This window comes from Lolium perenne, chromosome 1 (assembly GCF_019359855.2).
Source record: "Lolium perenne isolate Kyuss_39 chromosome 1, Kyuss_2.0, whole genome shotgun sequence".
Taxonomy (NCBI): Eukaryota; Viridiplantae; Streptophyta; class Magnoliopsida; order Poales; family Poaceae; genus Lolium; species Lolium perenne.
The window spans coordinates 50,923,980-50,941,356 of record NC_067244.2 but is presented as its reverse complement, the minus strand read 5'-3'; the positions used below and the strand labels follow the sequence as shown (position 1 = coordinate 50,941,356).

The 17,377-nt window shown below is 41.9% G+C and overlaps 2 protein-coding genes and 1 non-coding gene across 3 annotated transcripts; 2 read left to right on the top strand and 1 right to left on the bottom strand.

Moving 5' to 3' along the window:
* Window positions 1-561: 561 nt before the first annotated feature.
* LOC127291756 (tubulin gamma-2 chain) lies at window positions 562-6,561 on the top strand. The gene is made up of 12 exons (XM_051321076.2): window positions 562-890; window positions 2,485-2,685; window positions 2,824-2,935; window positions 3,084-3,484; window positions 3,666-3,719; window positions 3,806-3,910; window positions 4,410-4,484; window positions 4,559-4,603; window positions 4,680-4,808; window positions 5,406-5,510; window positions 5,586-5,647; window positions 6,139-6,561. The coding sequence occupies exons 1-11, from the start codon at window positions 762-764 to the stop codon at window positions 5,637-5,639; spliced, it is 1,410 nt and encodes a 469-aa protein (XP_051177036.1). The 5' UTR covers window positions 562-761; the 3' UTR covers window positions 5,640-5,647; window positions 6,139-6,561.
* Window positions 6,562-7,213: 652 nt separating this feature from the next.
* LOC127291768 (dnaJ protein ERDJ3B) lies at window positions 7,214-11,486 on the bottom strand. Its single transcript, XM_051321088.2, has 10 exons — window positions 11,242-11,486; window positions 10,913-11,061; window positions 10,700-10,832; window positions 9,575-9,695; window positions 9,249-9,365; window positions 9,024-9,110; window positions 8,617-8,676; window positions 8,452-8,529; window positions 7,789-7,860; window positions 7,214-7,695 (listed from the first exon to the last, which is right to left on the bottom strand). Exons 1-10 carry the CDS (start codon window positions 11,319-11,321, stop codon window positions 7,537-7,539), a joined length of 1,056 nt encoding a protein of 351 aa, XP_051177048.1. The 5' UTR covers window positions 11,322-11,486; the 3' UTR covers window positions 7,214-7,536.
* A 5,589-nt stretch (window positions 11,487-17,075) lies between these two features.
* On the top strand, window positions 17,076-17,149 carry TRNAN-GUU (transfer RNA asparagine (anticodon GUU)). The gene has a single exon. It is a non-coding gene; the product is annotated as a tRNA-Asn (tRNA).
* The last annotated feature ends 228 nt before the right edge of the window (window positions 17,150-17,377 follow it).

The window sequence follows — 17,377 nt, the reverse complement described above, 5'->3', positions numbered from 1 at the left end:
GAATCTGCGGTAATATCCCGCTAATCCCAGAAATGCTCGTACTTCAGTCTGGGTGGTTGAGGCTTTCCATTCCTCAACGGTTTTGATCTTAGCGGGATCTACGGCAATTCCTCCTGCAGACAAGATGTGTCCCAGGAATCCTACTTCTTTCAATCAAAACTCGCATTTGCTAAACTTCTGAGGAATATGCTATTCAGTAGAAATTTTGGAGGAAAACAACCTGAGGTCTTAACTCATGTTTTCATCCATTTGTCTCTACGAACTCTTAGATTGCGTTTTTCCTACGTGACTGCAGATATGGATTTTGATTTTTGAAGTTTTCATGTGGTTTTATTTTGGATATATCATACTATATGACTTCTAAATTCATCTGCTTTTATATTTATATATGTTTGGATTTTATAAGTTTCAGAAAAAGAGAGGGCCTACTCGGCGGAAAAGCCAGCCTCCCGGTTCGCCTGAAAATTCGAAATTTGCGCGCATTTCTCGCATTTTCAGCTTCTCGAACCCGTATCTTTTCTCCGTCTTGTCACCTCCCGCTTCCCCCCACACCGCACCATTCCACGCTACTCGCAGTTGGTGGGCGCCTCAACCCTTTCCGCCCAAACCAAGCAATCCCCAAAACCCTAGACCACACTCGCCGGCCGACCACCCCCCGCCCCCCCTTCCCCTCGCTGCCGCGCTCCTCCGTCCTCCCCGAGGCAGTAACCCTAGACCCGCCGCCACCGCCCCAGCAGCAGCAGCACGACGAGGACGCCGAGATGCCGCGCGAGATCATCACGATACAGGTGGGCCAATGCGGGAACCAGATCGGGATGGAGTTCTGGAAGCAGCTCTGCCTCGAGCACGGCATCGGCAAGGACGGCCTCCTCGAGGACTTCGCCACGCAGGTCCGCCCCGCCTCCGCTCCCGCGCCCTGCCTTCCTCACACCCTCTCCACCGCCGCCCGATTCGTTGACCTGTTTGGTAACGGGCGCTTTCCGCCGCGGATTGCCGTAGATCGGCGAGCGCTGCGGCGGCCTGTGCCATCTCTGAATCAGTTCGTGCTGTTCGTGGGCTCGTGGCTGTGGTACGGTTTTTTGTGCTCTCTGGGTTTCAGGGGTTTAGTGAAACGGGGGCATTTCTCAACTTGGTAGAGCTGTAAGTTGAACGCTAGTACCATAATTTAACTGTTTCGCCCTAATAAAGGTGAACCTTAACATATTTCAGTTGACACAATCACTGCTGTCAGGATTTTATTCCTGAAATTCACTGCTGTTAGTGTTGGTTTTGGGTATGACAGTGATATTTCTTCAGGAAGTTTCGTTATTCATGAACAAGGCACAGTTGCCTAATTGCCTAAATGTAGGATTTGGTGCATATGCTTGTACATATAAGTTTGTGCTGTCACCCTTCTCTAGGTTTCATGGTTTCGTGAAGTGTGGCCAGGGCGCTGCAACCTCCACGCTATTGTAACATAATAACAAGTTTCCCCTGAACGTGAACCTTCAAACATTTCAGTTGGCTAGATCACTTGCTGATTGTTTTATTTGAAGTTCATCTCTTCAGTAAATGTAGCTCTTCAGTAGGGGTTTAGTGCCCTTGGTTAGCGCTGTGCTGCATTCAGAAGTACATAAAAACTTTACTAGGGTGGATGTGAACGGCATCTGAGAACCGCAAGAAATAGTTTGGTCAGAATGCGACTTGCTTGTGCTTGATTATTACAGAAAGTGCACCTGGTATTACTTAATCCCTCCATTCCCATAATTCTTGTCGCTGATTTGGATGTATCTAGACACGCTTTGTGCATAGATAAGTCTGAATCTGCGACAAGAATTATGGAATGGACGGAGTACTTTTTTGTCTAAATTGAATGGATGTGGCATATATTGTGCCTATGTAGGATAAGACAAGAGTCATAGAGCATTAGAGCTTTAAAGGCCCAAATTTCTCCGAATCAGTTTGTGCTGTTCATGGCCGTGGCACAGTTTTTATGTTCTTTGGGTTTCAGGGGTTCAGTAAAATCTCGCATGGTTACTTTCTCAGCCTGCCAGGGCTGTAAATGCAACACTAGTAGCATAATTTGACAGTTTCACCCTAATAAAGGTGAACCCTAACAGATTTCAGTTGACACAGTCACTGCTATTAGTTTTATCTTTCTGACACTCATTGCTATTAGTTTTAGTTTGGAGTATCTCTTCAGGAAGTTTTGTTGTTCATGATCCAGTGCCTAAATGTAGGGTTAAGTGCAGTGTGTCTTGAAACTTCAGTTACAATATTTTTTTTTTGCAATTAAGCCAGAAACAGCATCCAGAGAACCTGGAGAAATACTTCGGCCAGAACGCGACTTGCTTATGCGTGATTATACCAGAAAGTGAACCTGGTTTCCATGTACTTCAGTACTTGTGTTTTTCAATGGACGCATCATCTATTGTTTCCATGTATAATGCCTATTCTGGTAGGTGGGTTAAGATGAGAGCTCTAAAGTCTTAAGTTTCTCTGCAGGGAGGAGACAGGAAGGATGTTTTCTTCTACCAGGCGGATGATCAGCACTACATACCCAGGGCTCTTCTTATGGATCTAGAGCCAAGAGTGATCAACGGAATACAGAACAGCGAGTACAAGAACCTATTCAACCACGAGAATATATATTTGTCTGAGCATGGTGGTGGTGCTGGAAACAATTGGGCTAGTGGATATCATCAGGTACAGTTGCATTCCTGTGTCTTGGTTTTCATCTATCTAATAGACTGGTAATTGTTACTGTAAGCCTCTAGTGCATTTTGTATTTCAGCCACCAGTACACCTTTTAGAATAATGCTTCCTCCTGTTCTCACATTTTAGGGTGAACAAGTCGTTGATGATATCATGGACATGGTAGATCGAGAAGCAGATGGAAGTGATAGCCTCGAGGGCTTTGTCTTATGCCACTCCATTGCTGGTGGAACTGGATCAGGTAACTGTCTCTTGTTCGTTTGATTTCCTCTCTTCTTTTTACTATTCCTTCTCCCAGGCCTTTGTAGATTGCAAGAGTATTGTCTTATAGTCATTTACATGCTGATAGTGCTTAATTGTCTAATGCTATCAATGTTGCCCTTGCTCAGGTATGGGTTCTTATGTGCTAGAGACCCTAAATGACCGATACAGCAAGAAGCTTGTACAGACATATAGTGTCTTTCCAAATCAGATGGAAACAAGTGATGTTGTTGTCCAACCATACAACTCCCTTTTAACTCTGAAGCGGCTGACACTGAATGCTGACTGTGTGGTTGTTCTTGACAATACGGCTCTTAACAGAATTGCCGTCGAACGTCTTCATTTAGCAAATCCTACTTTTGCACAAACAAACTCTTTGGTCTCCACTGTTATGTCTGCAAGCACAACCACATTGAGGTATCCTGGATATATGAATAATGATCTGGCTGGCCTTCTTGCCTCCTTGATCCCTACTCCAAGGTGTCATTTTCTTATGACCGGTTATACTCCATTGACCGTCGAGCGCCAGGTAACTTTGCCTCCTAGTTATTTTGTTGGTCGTGCAGCATGTTTGAATTAGGTCTTTTGAACTTACATGGGTTGATTATAATTTGGGACCAGTGGATTTGTGTCAGTCTTGCTGCATTTTGGTTTCCTGCTCTTTTTTGTGACAAAGGCTTGACCTGATTTAAGTATCTGTGCCACCGCAGGTTAACATGATACGCAAGACAACAGTATTAGATGTTATGAGACGACTTCTGCAGGTACTATTTGCCCCTTCTCTAGGATTCTTTCTTAACTCTTTTTTTTGTCTTCATGACTTTGAACCTTTATCTGCGCCATCTTGTAGACAAAGAATATAATGGTATCATCTTACGCTCGTACCAAGGAAGCTAGCCAGGCTAAATACATCTCCATCCTTAACATCATTCAAGGAGAGGTGGATCCAACACAGGTATAGTTCTGAGTCGCTGACAAATGGATTTACTGGTGTAATGATTGTTACACAAACTTTGATTAATTCAATGATATTACCAACTGCAGCATCATGCATTTACATAAAACATGGTCGACAGCTCTATTTTTATGTATTGAATTTGTACAGGGCTTTGCTTTATTTGTATGAAGCATACCCTGTCTGTCCACGTAAGTGTCAGAAGTTCCTAAAAACCATATAGATATGTCAGCACTGTAGTTTTTCATCATGATATTGAGCAATAAGAACAATCGTATCTATTTTCCCCTTGTAAGCTCCTTTTTAGCCTGCAAGTGGTAAAAATAACAAGGACATGCCTTCCATCTTGTAAATATATTTCTGCATCTACATAGTATTTATTGGTCAGTAGCTATCAACTGTAGCGAAGTGATGTTTTTAGCATTAGAGTTTTCAACCGTATTTATCCTGTGGATTTATCCATTTGCCTGTGCTTATCTTTTGTCGTTCATGGATGTAGGTCCATGAGAGCTTACAAAGGATACGTGAAAGGAAGCTTGTTAACTTCGTAGAGTGGGGGCCTGCAAGCATTCAGGTGATTACCCAACTAGAATAATTTTCACTTTAATTATTTGACATTTTAATTTATGAGTTTCTCAACTGCTACAGGTTGCATTGTCAAGAAAATCACCCTATGTTCAAACCACCCACAGGGTAAACTGATGCTTCTTTCTCGTGATCTATTTTTGTTATTAAGCCTAGCACTCTAATAACCAATGTCCTGCCACAGGTTAGTGGTTTGATGTTAGCAAATCATACCAGTATCCGTCATTTATTCAGCAAATGTCTGGGACAATACGAGAAGCTGAGGAAAAAGCAAGCCTTTCTTGACAACTACAGAAAGTTCCCGATGTTTGCGGTAAGGAACCTAAATTTCTCCCTTCTTCTGTTGGTTGTTTTCAATTTGTTTGCCGGCTCTCTTAAATTGTTATGACAGTATAAGGCTTATAAAATTTATGCATATTTTGCACACGAAACTGTGGTTGTCAAGATCAAGAGCCTGCTTGATGCGAAAATTGAGACAGTCTGCTAGCAGTTTTATGTAATGCTGACTGAAAATTGAAGCCATATTATTTTCATTAAGTAACATAATCACCCACGTGATGTTCTTAGGATATACCCTCGAGTAGTACTACCTCTGTCCCGATGAATAATGCTTGTATTTTTAGTGAAAAGTCAAAGTTTACAAAGTTTGAGCAAATATAAAGATCTACAACATGAAACAAATATATTACTCTGTATGAAAATATATTTTACGGTGAATCTACTAATATTGATTTGGTATCGTAAATGTTTGTATTTTTTTCTATAACATTGGTCAAACTTAGAGGATGTTGACTTTTGACTGAATGTATACCCCTTATTCATTGGAACGGAGGGAGTACATATTATTGAGTCAAACTTATCCTTTTGTGCATGCTGAATTGCTGATCATGTGTCTGACCACATCATGCAGGACAATGATCTCTCTGAATTCGATGAATCTCGAGAAATTATAGAGGGTCTAGTTGATGAATACAAGGCTTGCGAATCACCTGACTACATCAAATGGGGAATGGAGGTACTCTCAGGCTACACATTGTAATGTGTCTTCTGTATATAGTATACAATGCTAAGCTTTCTGTTATGAAAACAGGAGCTGGGAGAGGCAAATGTTGCGGCAGCACTAGATTCAAAGTTGGTTGTGTAAATACCAAGGTAACGTCTCAATATTGGGCACTGAAAGTCCTAATATATTTTGCTATATGGGCATATTAAATCAAATAGCTACTTGAAACCTTGCTGAACTGTTGAATGATTTGTTCTTACATGATATTGTTGAACACTACATTGTTGGTAATCTCCTTTTATTTGTAAAACATTGTGGTGTGAAAATTGATATATTCCAACCCTGACAGTGGCATAACTAATTCCTTTGACTGGTAATCATTAGCCATGCGTTGAGACACTTGTCTTAAGTCATGGCTTCAAGGACCCTCCTTTGTGAAGATTATCAAGGTTACCTTTCAGTAGTAAATAACTGTAGAAATCTTGCAAATACAAAAAGCAGTTCAGTGTTCGTGACACTTAAGATCCTCCATGATGAGCGAATCATGGGTTTATACTTGATATCAGTTCATGTACTCTGTAGTTCATTTGTTTGTCATTATTGCAACAGTTTACTCACTGAAAGACCTTTCTACACGCAGGTCCTGCTGGCTATAACAAATATGCGACTGTAGCTGTTCGATATCAATCAGTTCGATGTCAGCTGTTCAAGCGCAACCCCATCCCAATGTAGTGCTAGTGTTACACAGATTTGGTTGATGCGGTTCTCTAGTTTCTTAGAATTTCTTTTTCAGTGTGCTGTGTATATTTCGGAATACAATGCAATCAGCTGCTTGTGCTGTTCTGTTTCGTGTGTACAATCTGTATTGAACTACTGATGATGCTTTTGGTGCTGCTTACAGGCTCTCCGTTAAGTTAGTATGCAGGCCTTTCTTTACTGGCGACATAACACTTGCCAGAAACGTAAAGCTGGCTAGTTTGTAAACAGCACGTGCTGTATTTCGAAACCTATGCTGTTTGCAGCTTCGTTCTTCCGAAGATTCCATATCATTGACTTTTTTTTATCCGTGTGAATCTTCCTGGCATGCAACTATAGAGCGTAGGCCACCGTACAAAACTCTTTACACTCTGAGAATATATCGTGAACTAAAGTTTGTTTGTGCTTTGCTGTCAGCCTCTTGAAAATGAAGTTGCCAGTTGATATATTTGCTTGCCAGTGAAGCGCCTCCCCTCTCCTCTGCTGCTTGTTATCCACAGGATCTTTTCTCCTTTACCCCAGAAGGATGGAGATCTTGGAGATTGCAAGTGATGGCCTCAGTTAGGGAGATGTTCGTACTACTTGTTTATGGTCTCTCCTCTCCACTCTTCCTCCTACAACAAGATGGTGCTCGTACACCTTGTTGCCATGGCCTCAAGGTAGAGCTCGGCAAGGGGAATGCGTCTGGGGTTAGGCAACCAAGCTCTGGCGAGCTGTATTTGTTGACAGCAGACCCGAATCGACGAAATTGGTGCCTACAATGTTTACTGATCCAGTATTTGTTTTAGCACGTTCTTTTACTGACGTGGAAATATATTGCAATTAGCTTGCATGCGGGATTTCTATGTTGCAATGATTTTATGTTCTAGATTTCATGCTTAAGTGACAGACGCCTATCATGGCCCTAAAAGATAAGCACATCATTCACAACGGTAATCCATACATAAGCAAACAAGGCATGAGAAACAAGCCGCCAACTGATCTGCCGTTATATAATCAGTAAATAATTAGGGGAGCGTAATCTACAATTCTACGGCCATTGTAATCCAGCAGTACAAATATTCAGGTACAGTTCATTTTTATACTTTCTAATACTACAGAGCTGTTAAGAGCATTGAAACAGAAAAATGATCTAAGAAAAAGCTGCTAATGCCACCAATGATAAATCACATACACCCACCAGAAAGGCAACACCATTGGTACACCATTGTTTCCAAAATTTCCTTGAGGAACAACCCCTCAAGCAACTAGCTGCAGCACAAGAGTGGAAAACCACCAGTTCTTACGCAAGAACATCCTTCAGCTTGGCCTTCTGGTCGTCTGTCAGGGTTTTCGGGAACAACACCTCGAACGTCACATACAGATCGCCTTTCTTGTTGCTTTGGAACAATGGCATGCCCTCTCCTTTGAACTTCCTTACTTCCTTGGGTTTAGTGACACCCTAATGATTTGTGATGGAACAAGGTTGATTAGATGCGGAAGAGTCTACATGATGCAAATCTTTTGCTGTCCTGGTCAGGAATTGGTAACTTACCTTGGAGCCGATTTGGACCAGATGGTCATCGAGATGCTTGATGGTCTTCTCAAAACCAACCAGAGCTTGCAGCTGTAGCAGAAAAAGGTGATCAGATCATCAGATATGTAGAATATAACTGCAGTACACCATTTTGGAAACAAGAGAAATTTGGCGGATTATAGGAGGTTGGTTTCAAAGAATGACAAATACACGACCACAGAACCCCATTTGGAACACTGAAGGAAAGAGGACACTCGCCCCAAGTGGATCTAGAGTTTACTATGAATCTTCAGCAAAAACCCTACATACCAAACAGGACCTAAATGCTTAAATGATCATTTTGGGTGGAAACACACAACACCCTTGGAGAGTTGGCTGTTTGATGTAGGATGTATGCAAGGAGGTTATAGCTGGAGTATTTACAGAGATGGGCTAGCATCAACTAGACCCTTGGAGAGGGGCAATTTACAGAGATGGGCTAGCATCAACTAGACCCTTGGAGAGGGGCAATTTACAGAGATGGGCTAGCATCAAACTCATGCAGTCAGCAGTCTAAAAAAAAACTTGTTTTGATTCTCAAGTTTCCAACCAAGGTACAAATTACACTAATTTTCTTTGCATACCAAGTGTTAAGTAATGTAAACCGTAATAGGTACAACCGTACACAAGAGGGGACAGTACCAGGGGGATTGTAACTGTTGCATGCAGGTCGTTGCCTTCTCTTCTGAATCGGTCATGTGGTGCTGTCCGAATCCGAAACTGCGCATGGAGTCATTTTTTCAGGACGAGATTAGACACGTCAATTAGTTCCCAAGGTAATTTGAACCAAGCAGGCAAAAAACAGACCTTCAAATCTCCAGGTTCACCATCAATCTTAGGCTCTCCTTCCTCAAAGAATGAAACCTCCTGAAGTATAAGATGACATCGCCAAATCAAACATCTAAGCAGTAAAGTAATTGATACATTACATCATGATAAACTTGCAAATTTAAGCAATTCTATCTAATCGTCTCTTGACCATGAGGTAACTTGTTGGCAACTTGGTACCATAGTCTATAGGAAATCAGATATATTCACAGTTCACATCAAAAGTGACAAATGTACCTATATTCGATCATTTGAACTAAGGAATTCTTATTCTGAAGTCTTGACTAAATGTTCGCAACTAAGTGATCATTTAAACTGATTTATTTTGAGTTAACCAAGTTTAAGTACTGGACAGAAAATATGGCAGCTGCTTCATACGGTCATACCTGCCCATCTTGCATACCCTTCTCAATATCAACAGTCAAAAAGTCACCATCTCGTACATACTTCACATTTGCACACTGGTCGCAGACCTGAAGACAGAAAACGAAATTATTAAGAAGAAAACTCATTTTGGTCACAGATAAAATGTATGAAATTGTCTAACTTCCAGTATGTTAAATTATATCAACTGCAGAATACCATAGTACGGTGAAATTAAAAAAAAATACCTGCTCGGTCATTTGTTGATACATTCCAGGACCAATCTGGCGGTGGTAAACTTCATTCCTGCAGTTGCATTGTCTCTTTCCTGGTGCTGGTTTTATGATGTTTTTCTCTCTCCAAATCTATTATGCACATGAAAATAACAAACTAAATTTTTTGCTCTACTTCTCAATTAAGCGTTTGTAGCGTGAAAACTCAGATCATGCTACAAAATATAGCGCTTGGGTAATGTAATAACTAGGCGCGCCATTTGTCTAGTGTCTATGGGACAATTTGTGATAGCTAACTTAGCTATATTTTCATGGTTTATTAGCTAGACAAATTTTGTTACCTTCAATGAACCACCCATATACAGGTCCTCAAGTGAAGCATCCAGTTCGACAATCACATCATCACCTTTTATGATCCGTTCTTCCTCCTCTTCCATACCACCACCACCACCTCCGAAAAAACTGAAAGAGGTTCGTGAAAAGAACAAATTGGTCACTAAAACTGTAACATTAATGCGGTACAAATACAAGAAACATAACTAGATCTTAAGACTGGGTTGCCTCTGTCCAAGTTACTGCTGAAATTGTAACAGAACAGAAATTACATACATAAAAAAATATTAAATATGCGCTTCAGCAAAAGAAGCACACCACATCTGTGTATGACATGACTTCATGAATGATGTATGCACATATGAAGTTTTAGTTGATTATACAATGGTGTTGTTGATCCTTAGGACAATAGCTTTATAATTGTACGAGCTTATATGCAGAGAAGACAACAATTCCTCTAGTATATCCCTTGACTTCCTAAAATTATTATTCCTAGTCTCTTGGAGCAATGGCAAACATAAAAGTCATGCACTTGTCAGTACTGAATGCAGTCATTAGAACAGTTTGATATATCTGTAGTCAACACTGCCAGATCCTACAGAACTGGAACCGTACCCTTAGCGATGTAAGAACACTTAATCGACAACTCAGGGAAGATTAGAACTCAAATAGGAGGTGTCAATTCACTAGTTAAGTGCATGTGAATTAAGTGTCCCATCTTCAAGTATTCAACAGGTTCATATGAATCGCCTTAGTAACTATGGACTGATGAGCAACTAAAATCATGACAGTGTTCTATATCATTATGGTAAACAAAAGATCCATGTGATAGAATATCTGTGATATGTACAGCAATCGAAGGGTGACCGTAACATGTTTCATGATATTTTACTTGCAAGCATGGTGCATGACACATTATAGACTGCTGACAGTTTGTTGTTCTAACTTATAAGTTTATACTTTTGTCCCCTGTATTTTGAAACCGCTCTAAGTTTACATAGATAGCGAACTGAGTAGATTGTAATAGCTCAAATGTGTAGATCATACCTCAGCGCGTGAGACACACTGTCTACAAGGCATACAACAAGATTGAAGCTACTAAAACAACAGACGGCAGGCAACATTCCACTCACCTGCTGAAGATATCTTGCATGTTCATCCCGCCGCCGCCTCCTCTCCCGCCCTGACCTTGGAACTGCTTGAGCCCCTCCTCACCGTACCGGTCATAGATCTTCTTCTTCTCCTGATCATTCAAGACCTCGTACGCTGCAATGCACGACAGCGACACATTCACACACCAATACTCGAATTACTCAGCCCCTTTTAACCTTATAACAGGCTCGTACCGTTACTGATCTCTGCGAATTTTTTGGTGGCCTCCTCGTTGCCGGGGTTCTTGTCGGGGTGGTACTTGAGCGCGAGCTTGCGGTAGGACCGCTTGATCTGATCCTCCGACGCGCCCTTGGGCACTTGCAGCACGTCGTAGTAGCTCTTCCTGATCCATATACCAACAAGAAACGACGCAGATTGTTAGCTGAATCAAAATGCCAACCCGGTAGAACATGAACATGCAGATCTTGAATTCGGTGGTAGCGGGATCGAGGGGAACCGCGCCGACTCGGGAGGGGAAACATAACAAGATCTCGGAAGGAACCACGCGAGTTCCGAGCATTACCCGTGGATCACGGCGGCGAGATGCAGCAGCAGCGCGAGGACGGCCGCGAGCCGCGCCCCTCTCCCCCGCGGCGCCGCCATGCCCCCCCTCGGCGTGTTCCGCCCGCGCGACCTTCCCCGCCCGGCGGCTAGGAGTCAGGGCTCCGGCGACTCGAGAATCCACCTAGCGGTGCTGCCGGCGTCGTGGTGGTCGTCGTCTTCCTCAGTGGTGGCTGGTGCTCGTGCCGGGCGGGTTAAGAGTTTCTAGAAGGGAAAGGGATCTCGAGCTCCTTTTCGGGGAGACGTGGCGGAGGGTGACGTGGCCCAATAGGAGTCCTGATGTGCGGGGCTCCGGCCAATGGGGCAGCTCCACGTGGATAAGAATACCGCATTGAAGGAATTGCTACGTGCAGCGCGGCAGGTTGACTTGACGATTGCTGGTAAAGGTAAACGCTTTGCCTGCCGTGGCCCATGGGCATAGCTAAATCCCGCACTTCACACATGTTGATGGTCTAAAATCTAGACATTGTGTCATGAGAAAACATTCCAATTTTGCACCTCGTTTATACGGTGTGGAGACTAAAATTGTGGTTTGCGGTAGGAAAAAAGAGTGAAATGCATCAACAGTCCCTGAAGTTACCGGCTACGTCTAAAACAGTCCTCAAACTCAGGATTTGCCTTATTTCAGTCCTCTAACTTGCTCCGAGTGTTTATCTACGGTTCAAAATACAAAAATCCACCGTATACTGCTGATGTGGCATTGAATCGGGCCCAAAGTGACAGTCACAAGCTGGCCCATAGAAACAGCTGAGCTGCCTTGCGTGTGAGTTCACTTGTCAATGGTGGACGAAGAAAAATATATAACTAACGACACGGGCAAGATTCGAACTCACATCCCATGTTACTGCAGCCCAACAAGCAAACCACTACAACCCAATCTGCTTCCCGTTTCGTACAACGACGCTAAGTATGTATTATCTCTTATTTAGTTTGACCAACTGCCAACCATTCTTTTCTGAAAAATGTGATACGTCTACGAACTAGAATAAATGACTTCCCTCTCGGAAACATACATCCACTTGTTCTCGGTACTATTTAAATTTGAATTTTGCAATAAACTGGGTGTTTCCCAATACAATGGTTTTGATTATACAAAAATATATTTGTGTTTAAGTGCTGAGAAAATGGTTACCAGATATAAAATTTCCTTCAATAGTCCAATACTATATGTGAAGATCTTGTACTGATGGGATACTAGCTTTAATATCTAAGAGCATCTCCAGCCGCGTCCCCCAAAGCGTCCCCCAAACGGCGCCGGATCGAGCGTTTGGGGGACGTGTTTTGTTCGTGCCGTGTTTGGGGGACGTCGCTCCCCAGCCGTGTCCCCCAAACGCGGCCCCCAAACTTTTTTTATAGGGTTTTCGAAAACACAACTATTTATTAAATATAGCATACAAATAAATATATTTGCTAAGATTGTTTTCAAATTAAAATACAACAAACAATAAAACAACTAAACAAATGTAATAAATGGGGCTAGATCAAGGTGCCGCAACATTTGCTGATAATCCTTTGATCCTCCACATATGCTCAACGAGATCATTTTAAAGTTGCTCGTGAACATTGTTGTCACGGATCTCTGCGTGCATGGCGAGGAAATCCAGCGGCGGCGGAGGGGTGGGAGGCGCGGGAGAGAAGGCGCAACGAGAAATAAAAGGCACGAACCAACGGTTATGGAAATAGTCGCCGATAGGTGGGAGCCCGCCTCGCTTTTCGTTGTGTCTGGCGTGCCTAGAGCGTCCCCTGTGTAGCGGGGACGGGCTCGGGGCGCCGGACACCGTATTGGACCGCGCCGGACAAAAAGAGTTTTTGGGGCACGCGGCTGGAAACGTTTTTGTGTCCGGCGCGCCCCAAATCCCTTTGGGGGACGCGGCTGGAGATGCTCTAAGTTGTTATATATTTCATAGATTTTCAAACATCCTAACCTTAAATCAATACATGGAAACATGTAAAATTTCAAATGTAACTGAACAAGTCATCTACTCATCTGTATCGGTTTAACTGGGGTGCACGTAGTTTAAGATAAAGTTTGACCAATGATTTGGTCAACAAAATATAAATTAAATGTCCACAAAATATATACCATTAGATTTGTATTCAAACAAGTTTTCCAATGATATAATTTATATGACATATATTCTATATTTTATTAACCAAAATAATTGTCAAAACAATTTCTTAAACTACGTGCGCGCTTGTTGAATCGATTCGGAGGAAATATTGTTCATGCACATTAATTACTATCGTCGATAGGCACATGCATTGAAGTTTATTGAATTATTCTTTTAATAAAAGAGCGTCCCTATTTAAAATATCAACTGAACTTCTACGTTGTGGCTAACGTGGGTGGTACTTTGAGCTCGATTGTACGGTCGCGAGTTCAAATCTTGTAACGCTGTGGATTTATTTTTCTTCTTCACCATTGACAAGTGGGACCCAGACGTAAGGCAGATTAGCTATTGTACGTTCGGGGCCAGCTTGGAACGCAAGTGTGGGCATGATTCCATGACGCATCAGCGGTATACGTTGGTCTATGTATTTTGGACCGTAGATGAATATTCGGAGCAAGTTAGGGGACTGCAATGAGGCAAATCCTGAGTTCGAGGACGGTTTTAGACATAGCCAGCAAATTCGAGGACTGTTGATGCATTTCACTCAGGAAAAAATGAAAGGGAAACTTTCCATCTGTTTCCGAAGGAAAAGGAAATGAAGGACCAAATCCGAAAAAGGAAACGGCATTTGGAGAAAAAGAAACGGAAACGGTACAAGCATAAACGGAAACGGAAAAGAAAATGAGGGAGCCCTTTCCGACGGAAACAGAAACGGCAGAAGAAATTCCGAAAAAATAAATACGAAAAGTTCCCGGAAACATAACCTAGAGAGACCCGTCCATTTAGCATGCCTACATTTACACATGAAACTGGGCTTGGCCACGTATCAAGTCCACAAATTAATCTAACCCTAATCACTTTGTATAATTATGTGTGCATGCAGCCATTAAACTATGTGTGTTACTTTATGTTAAATTGCCTCTTGTTGAAGTTTTGTTGAAGTTAAGTGATATATCATATCTTATTGTCCTTTTATCTATGTGTGTCTTTCGGTCTGCAAATCATGATATTATGCTGCATTGTGTTGTGGTAAATATTCGTTTTCGTAACGTATTCGCTACGTATCCGTTTTATATTCATATCCGATGATTTCCGTTCTCATATTTATTTCCGGGTTTTCGATTCCATTTTAGATTCCAACAAGATAGAGGGAAACAAAAATGATAAAGTATGTTTCCATCCGTTCCGTTTCATTTTCAACCCTAGGAAGCGCTGAGAGGATCAAATCCTCCAATCCTCCGGATCCACAACCGTACGAGGCAAACAGGAAAACTATCGGATCCGCAACTGTACTAGGCAAACAGGAAAACCGTTTGATTATCCAATAGGTAAGATCTATTGAAGCGGATGGATCAACTGCTTAAGTGCTACACCGCTTTATCGTCTTTCTCACACAAGCTTTGTCTTGGCCTATTGTCCTCTTCGCAGTGTGGTATGCCATTACACATGTCCCGTGATATGTGTTACTCGCTTGTCTAAAAAAAAGTGTAACATTACATATATGTCTATAAGTGATTCTCTGATTAGGTCTTTGAATATGTTATACCATCTCAAATGATTTGACTATAAGATTAAGTCAACCTATTTCCATCCACTTCAAAGTTTCTCATGTGGAATGCCATATTTTTGTAACCTTCATTAGTTCCATACATGCAACTTCTAACATGTCGAAAATAAAGTAACTACATTTCGTAAGAACCCCGTAGTCTTGCATTGCTCTCGTCCTTCGAGTAGAGACTAGCAATAAAGCAATCTCCAATACTACTAATTACAAATCAAAAGAAACTCATAAGATGTCAAGATAATTTTACCAATATGGAATCAAAATTTCTTGACGGCACACAACAGTCGTCTTCCTTTGTTGGAGATCACAAAATGCTCTATCATGTCCGGTTGTTCTATATAAGAAGGGACCCATCCATGCAAAATTGATGCATAATGGATCTTGAGAATAAATAAGCAAAACTCATGGTTTGGGCCTAGAAGCTATACAAAATGGAAGGAACCAATCAATCTTTATTGCTCCATACAAATGTCTTATCCCAATGCTCTAGCCATCAATTGAGGTAAGTTTCTATATGACCATGAGGCGAGTTGAAGAAAATGCCGAAATGAGGTTTAGGTCGAGATGGCATCGGTCGAGAAAGCTCGAGGATGGGCACTATTCTAGTTTTCGGGAGCACAATGGGGAGACGCTGCGGTGGTCAGGGTGTTTTTGAGAGAGCGAAAGAGAAGCAACATGAAGACCTGTCCCTTGTTGATTTGCTCTCTGATTTTTGCAAGCAAGTTACTTGTTAAATCTATTAAAATATATGATGGGGGAGCGGGCGTGGGGCTTGTTTGCTGAAGTTGGATCGGCTGGTGATTCGTTGCCGAATTTTGTGTGGGTCAAATAGTGTGAATGAGATGAAAAGGTAGAATTCGACCCTAACGGTGTTTATTGAGTTGGGGGTGGAGAGGTGGGATGAGAAGGAAATGGGGGTTTAGATGTCAAGCGAGGGCATTTAGATTTTGCACATTGTTTGTGCGGTGGGCAAATTTAAGTTTTTTTTTAAAGAATAAACAGGCCTTGCATCGGTTCCATTTGAGAAACCACATAGCCATTGTTTTTACAGCTGCAGTTTTTGTTCAAACCAGGGGCGCGCCACCACACCCCTACCAACACTCCCCTACTTAAAGGTCTTACACCCAAACTTAAAGATTATACAACTAGAGAAGACAAACTACTGATAACCTGTTCAGGCCTATAGAGATCGGAACACAAAATTGATAATGTGTAACTGAGATTTTGTGATGAGACCATTTTACAGTGTTTGCTTGTTCCATTCCATTACCATTTAACTGATAGTTTGAACTTGAACATCCAGAAGGCAGGTAACTTATCAACGCCAATTATGCTCTTCTTGGCCTACAACAACATCATATCTCACAAGAAATAGATTGACTCATTGACATGTAGTCTCTGTTCCTGTTCTCGTGTCCATGATGTAGCCTTGCCACTTTGGGCCTCTCATCTTAACGAAAATTCAGGATTCCTCACTTGGTGATCGTTTGAAAAAATTAATTTTGATGATGAAAAGCTGAAAATAATGCTATCTTCACATAGAGACAGAGCGCCCAAACGAATGTAGAAATGCCAATCCCATTATAAAGAGCTTACGAAGAAAAGGAGACATGCATGAAGTGTTAACTATCCTGATCAGGACCGTGGTACATATTCAGAACAGTGAATGGGTTCGGCATACACCTCATCTAACGTCGATTACGAAATGTAGAATCTCTTAGAACCAGCTTCAACTTGACAAGTTACCACCAGGCCAGATCAGGAGTTCAGGACCACGTGTGTATCACAGGAATTATCCATGAAACCTGGTTTGCTCTGTACCTGGACCTGGAGGTACTGACCAACAACAACGAACTGCAGCGGCCGTCTCCTGATCAGAACAAGGCTAGTCACAACTCACAAACTTTGCTGTGATGGGGGTAGTTCTCAATATCGTGAGGTGTGTTGGCTGAGAAACCCCCTGGAGGATCAGGTCTCGGTTATCATTATAAGAATGCAATATAAGTGAGCACGTCTAAAAGGACTAGTATGCTAGAAGGTTAGCAGAGTTGTGTGGATTTGACGTAACGAATATTAATTGGACCACTAATTTATAATACTATTGAGCATAATCTACAGAAAGCTGGAATAGCTCAGTTGGCTAGAGCGTGTGGCTGTTAACCACAAGGTCGGAGGTTCAAGCCCTCCTTCTAGCGGTTTTTTAATCGACTTTTTTATTCCAATATAGTTTACCTAAACATGCACGTGATAAAATAGATGCATTTTAGAGGAAAACAAATTTTCCGATATCATAGAGTATGTCATCTGTTCCAATGTAGTTTACAAACTTCTGAAAAGGAGTTAATCGACTTTTTTATTCCAATATAGTTTATCTACTAGCATGCACATGATAAAATAGATGCATTTTAGAGGAAAACAAATTT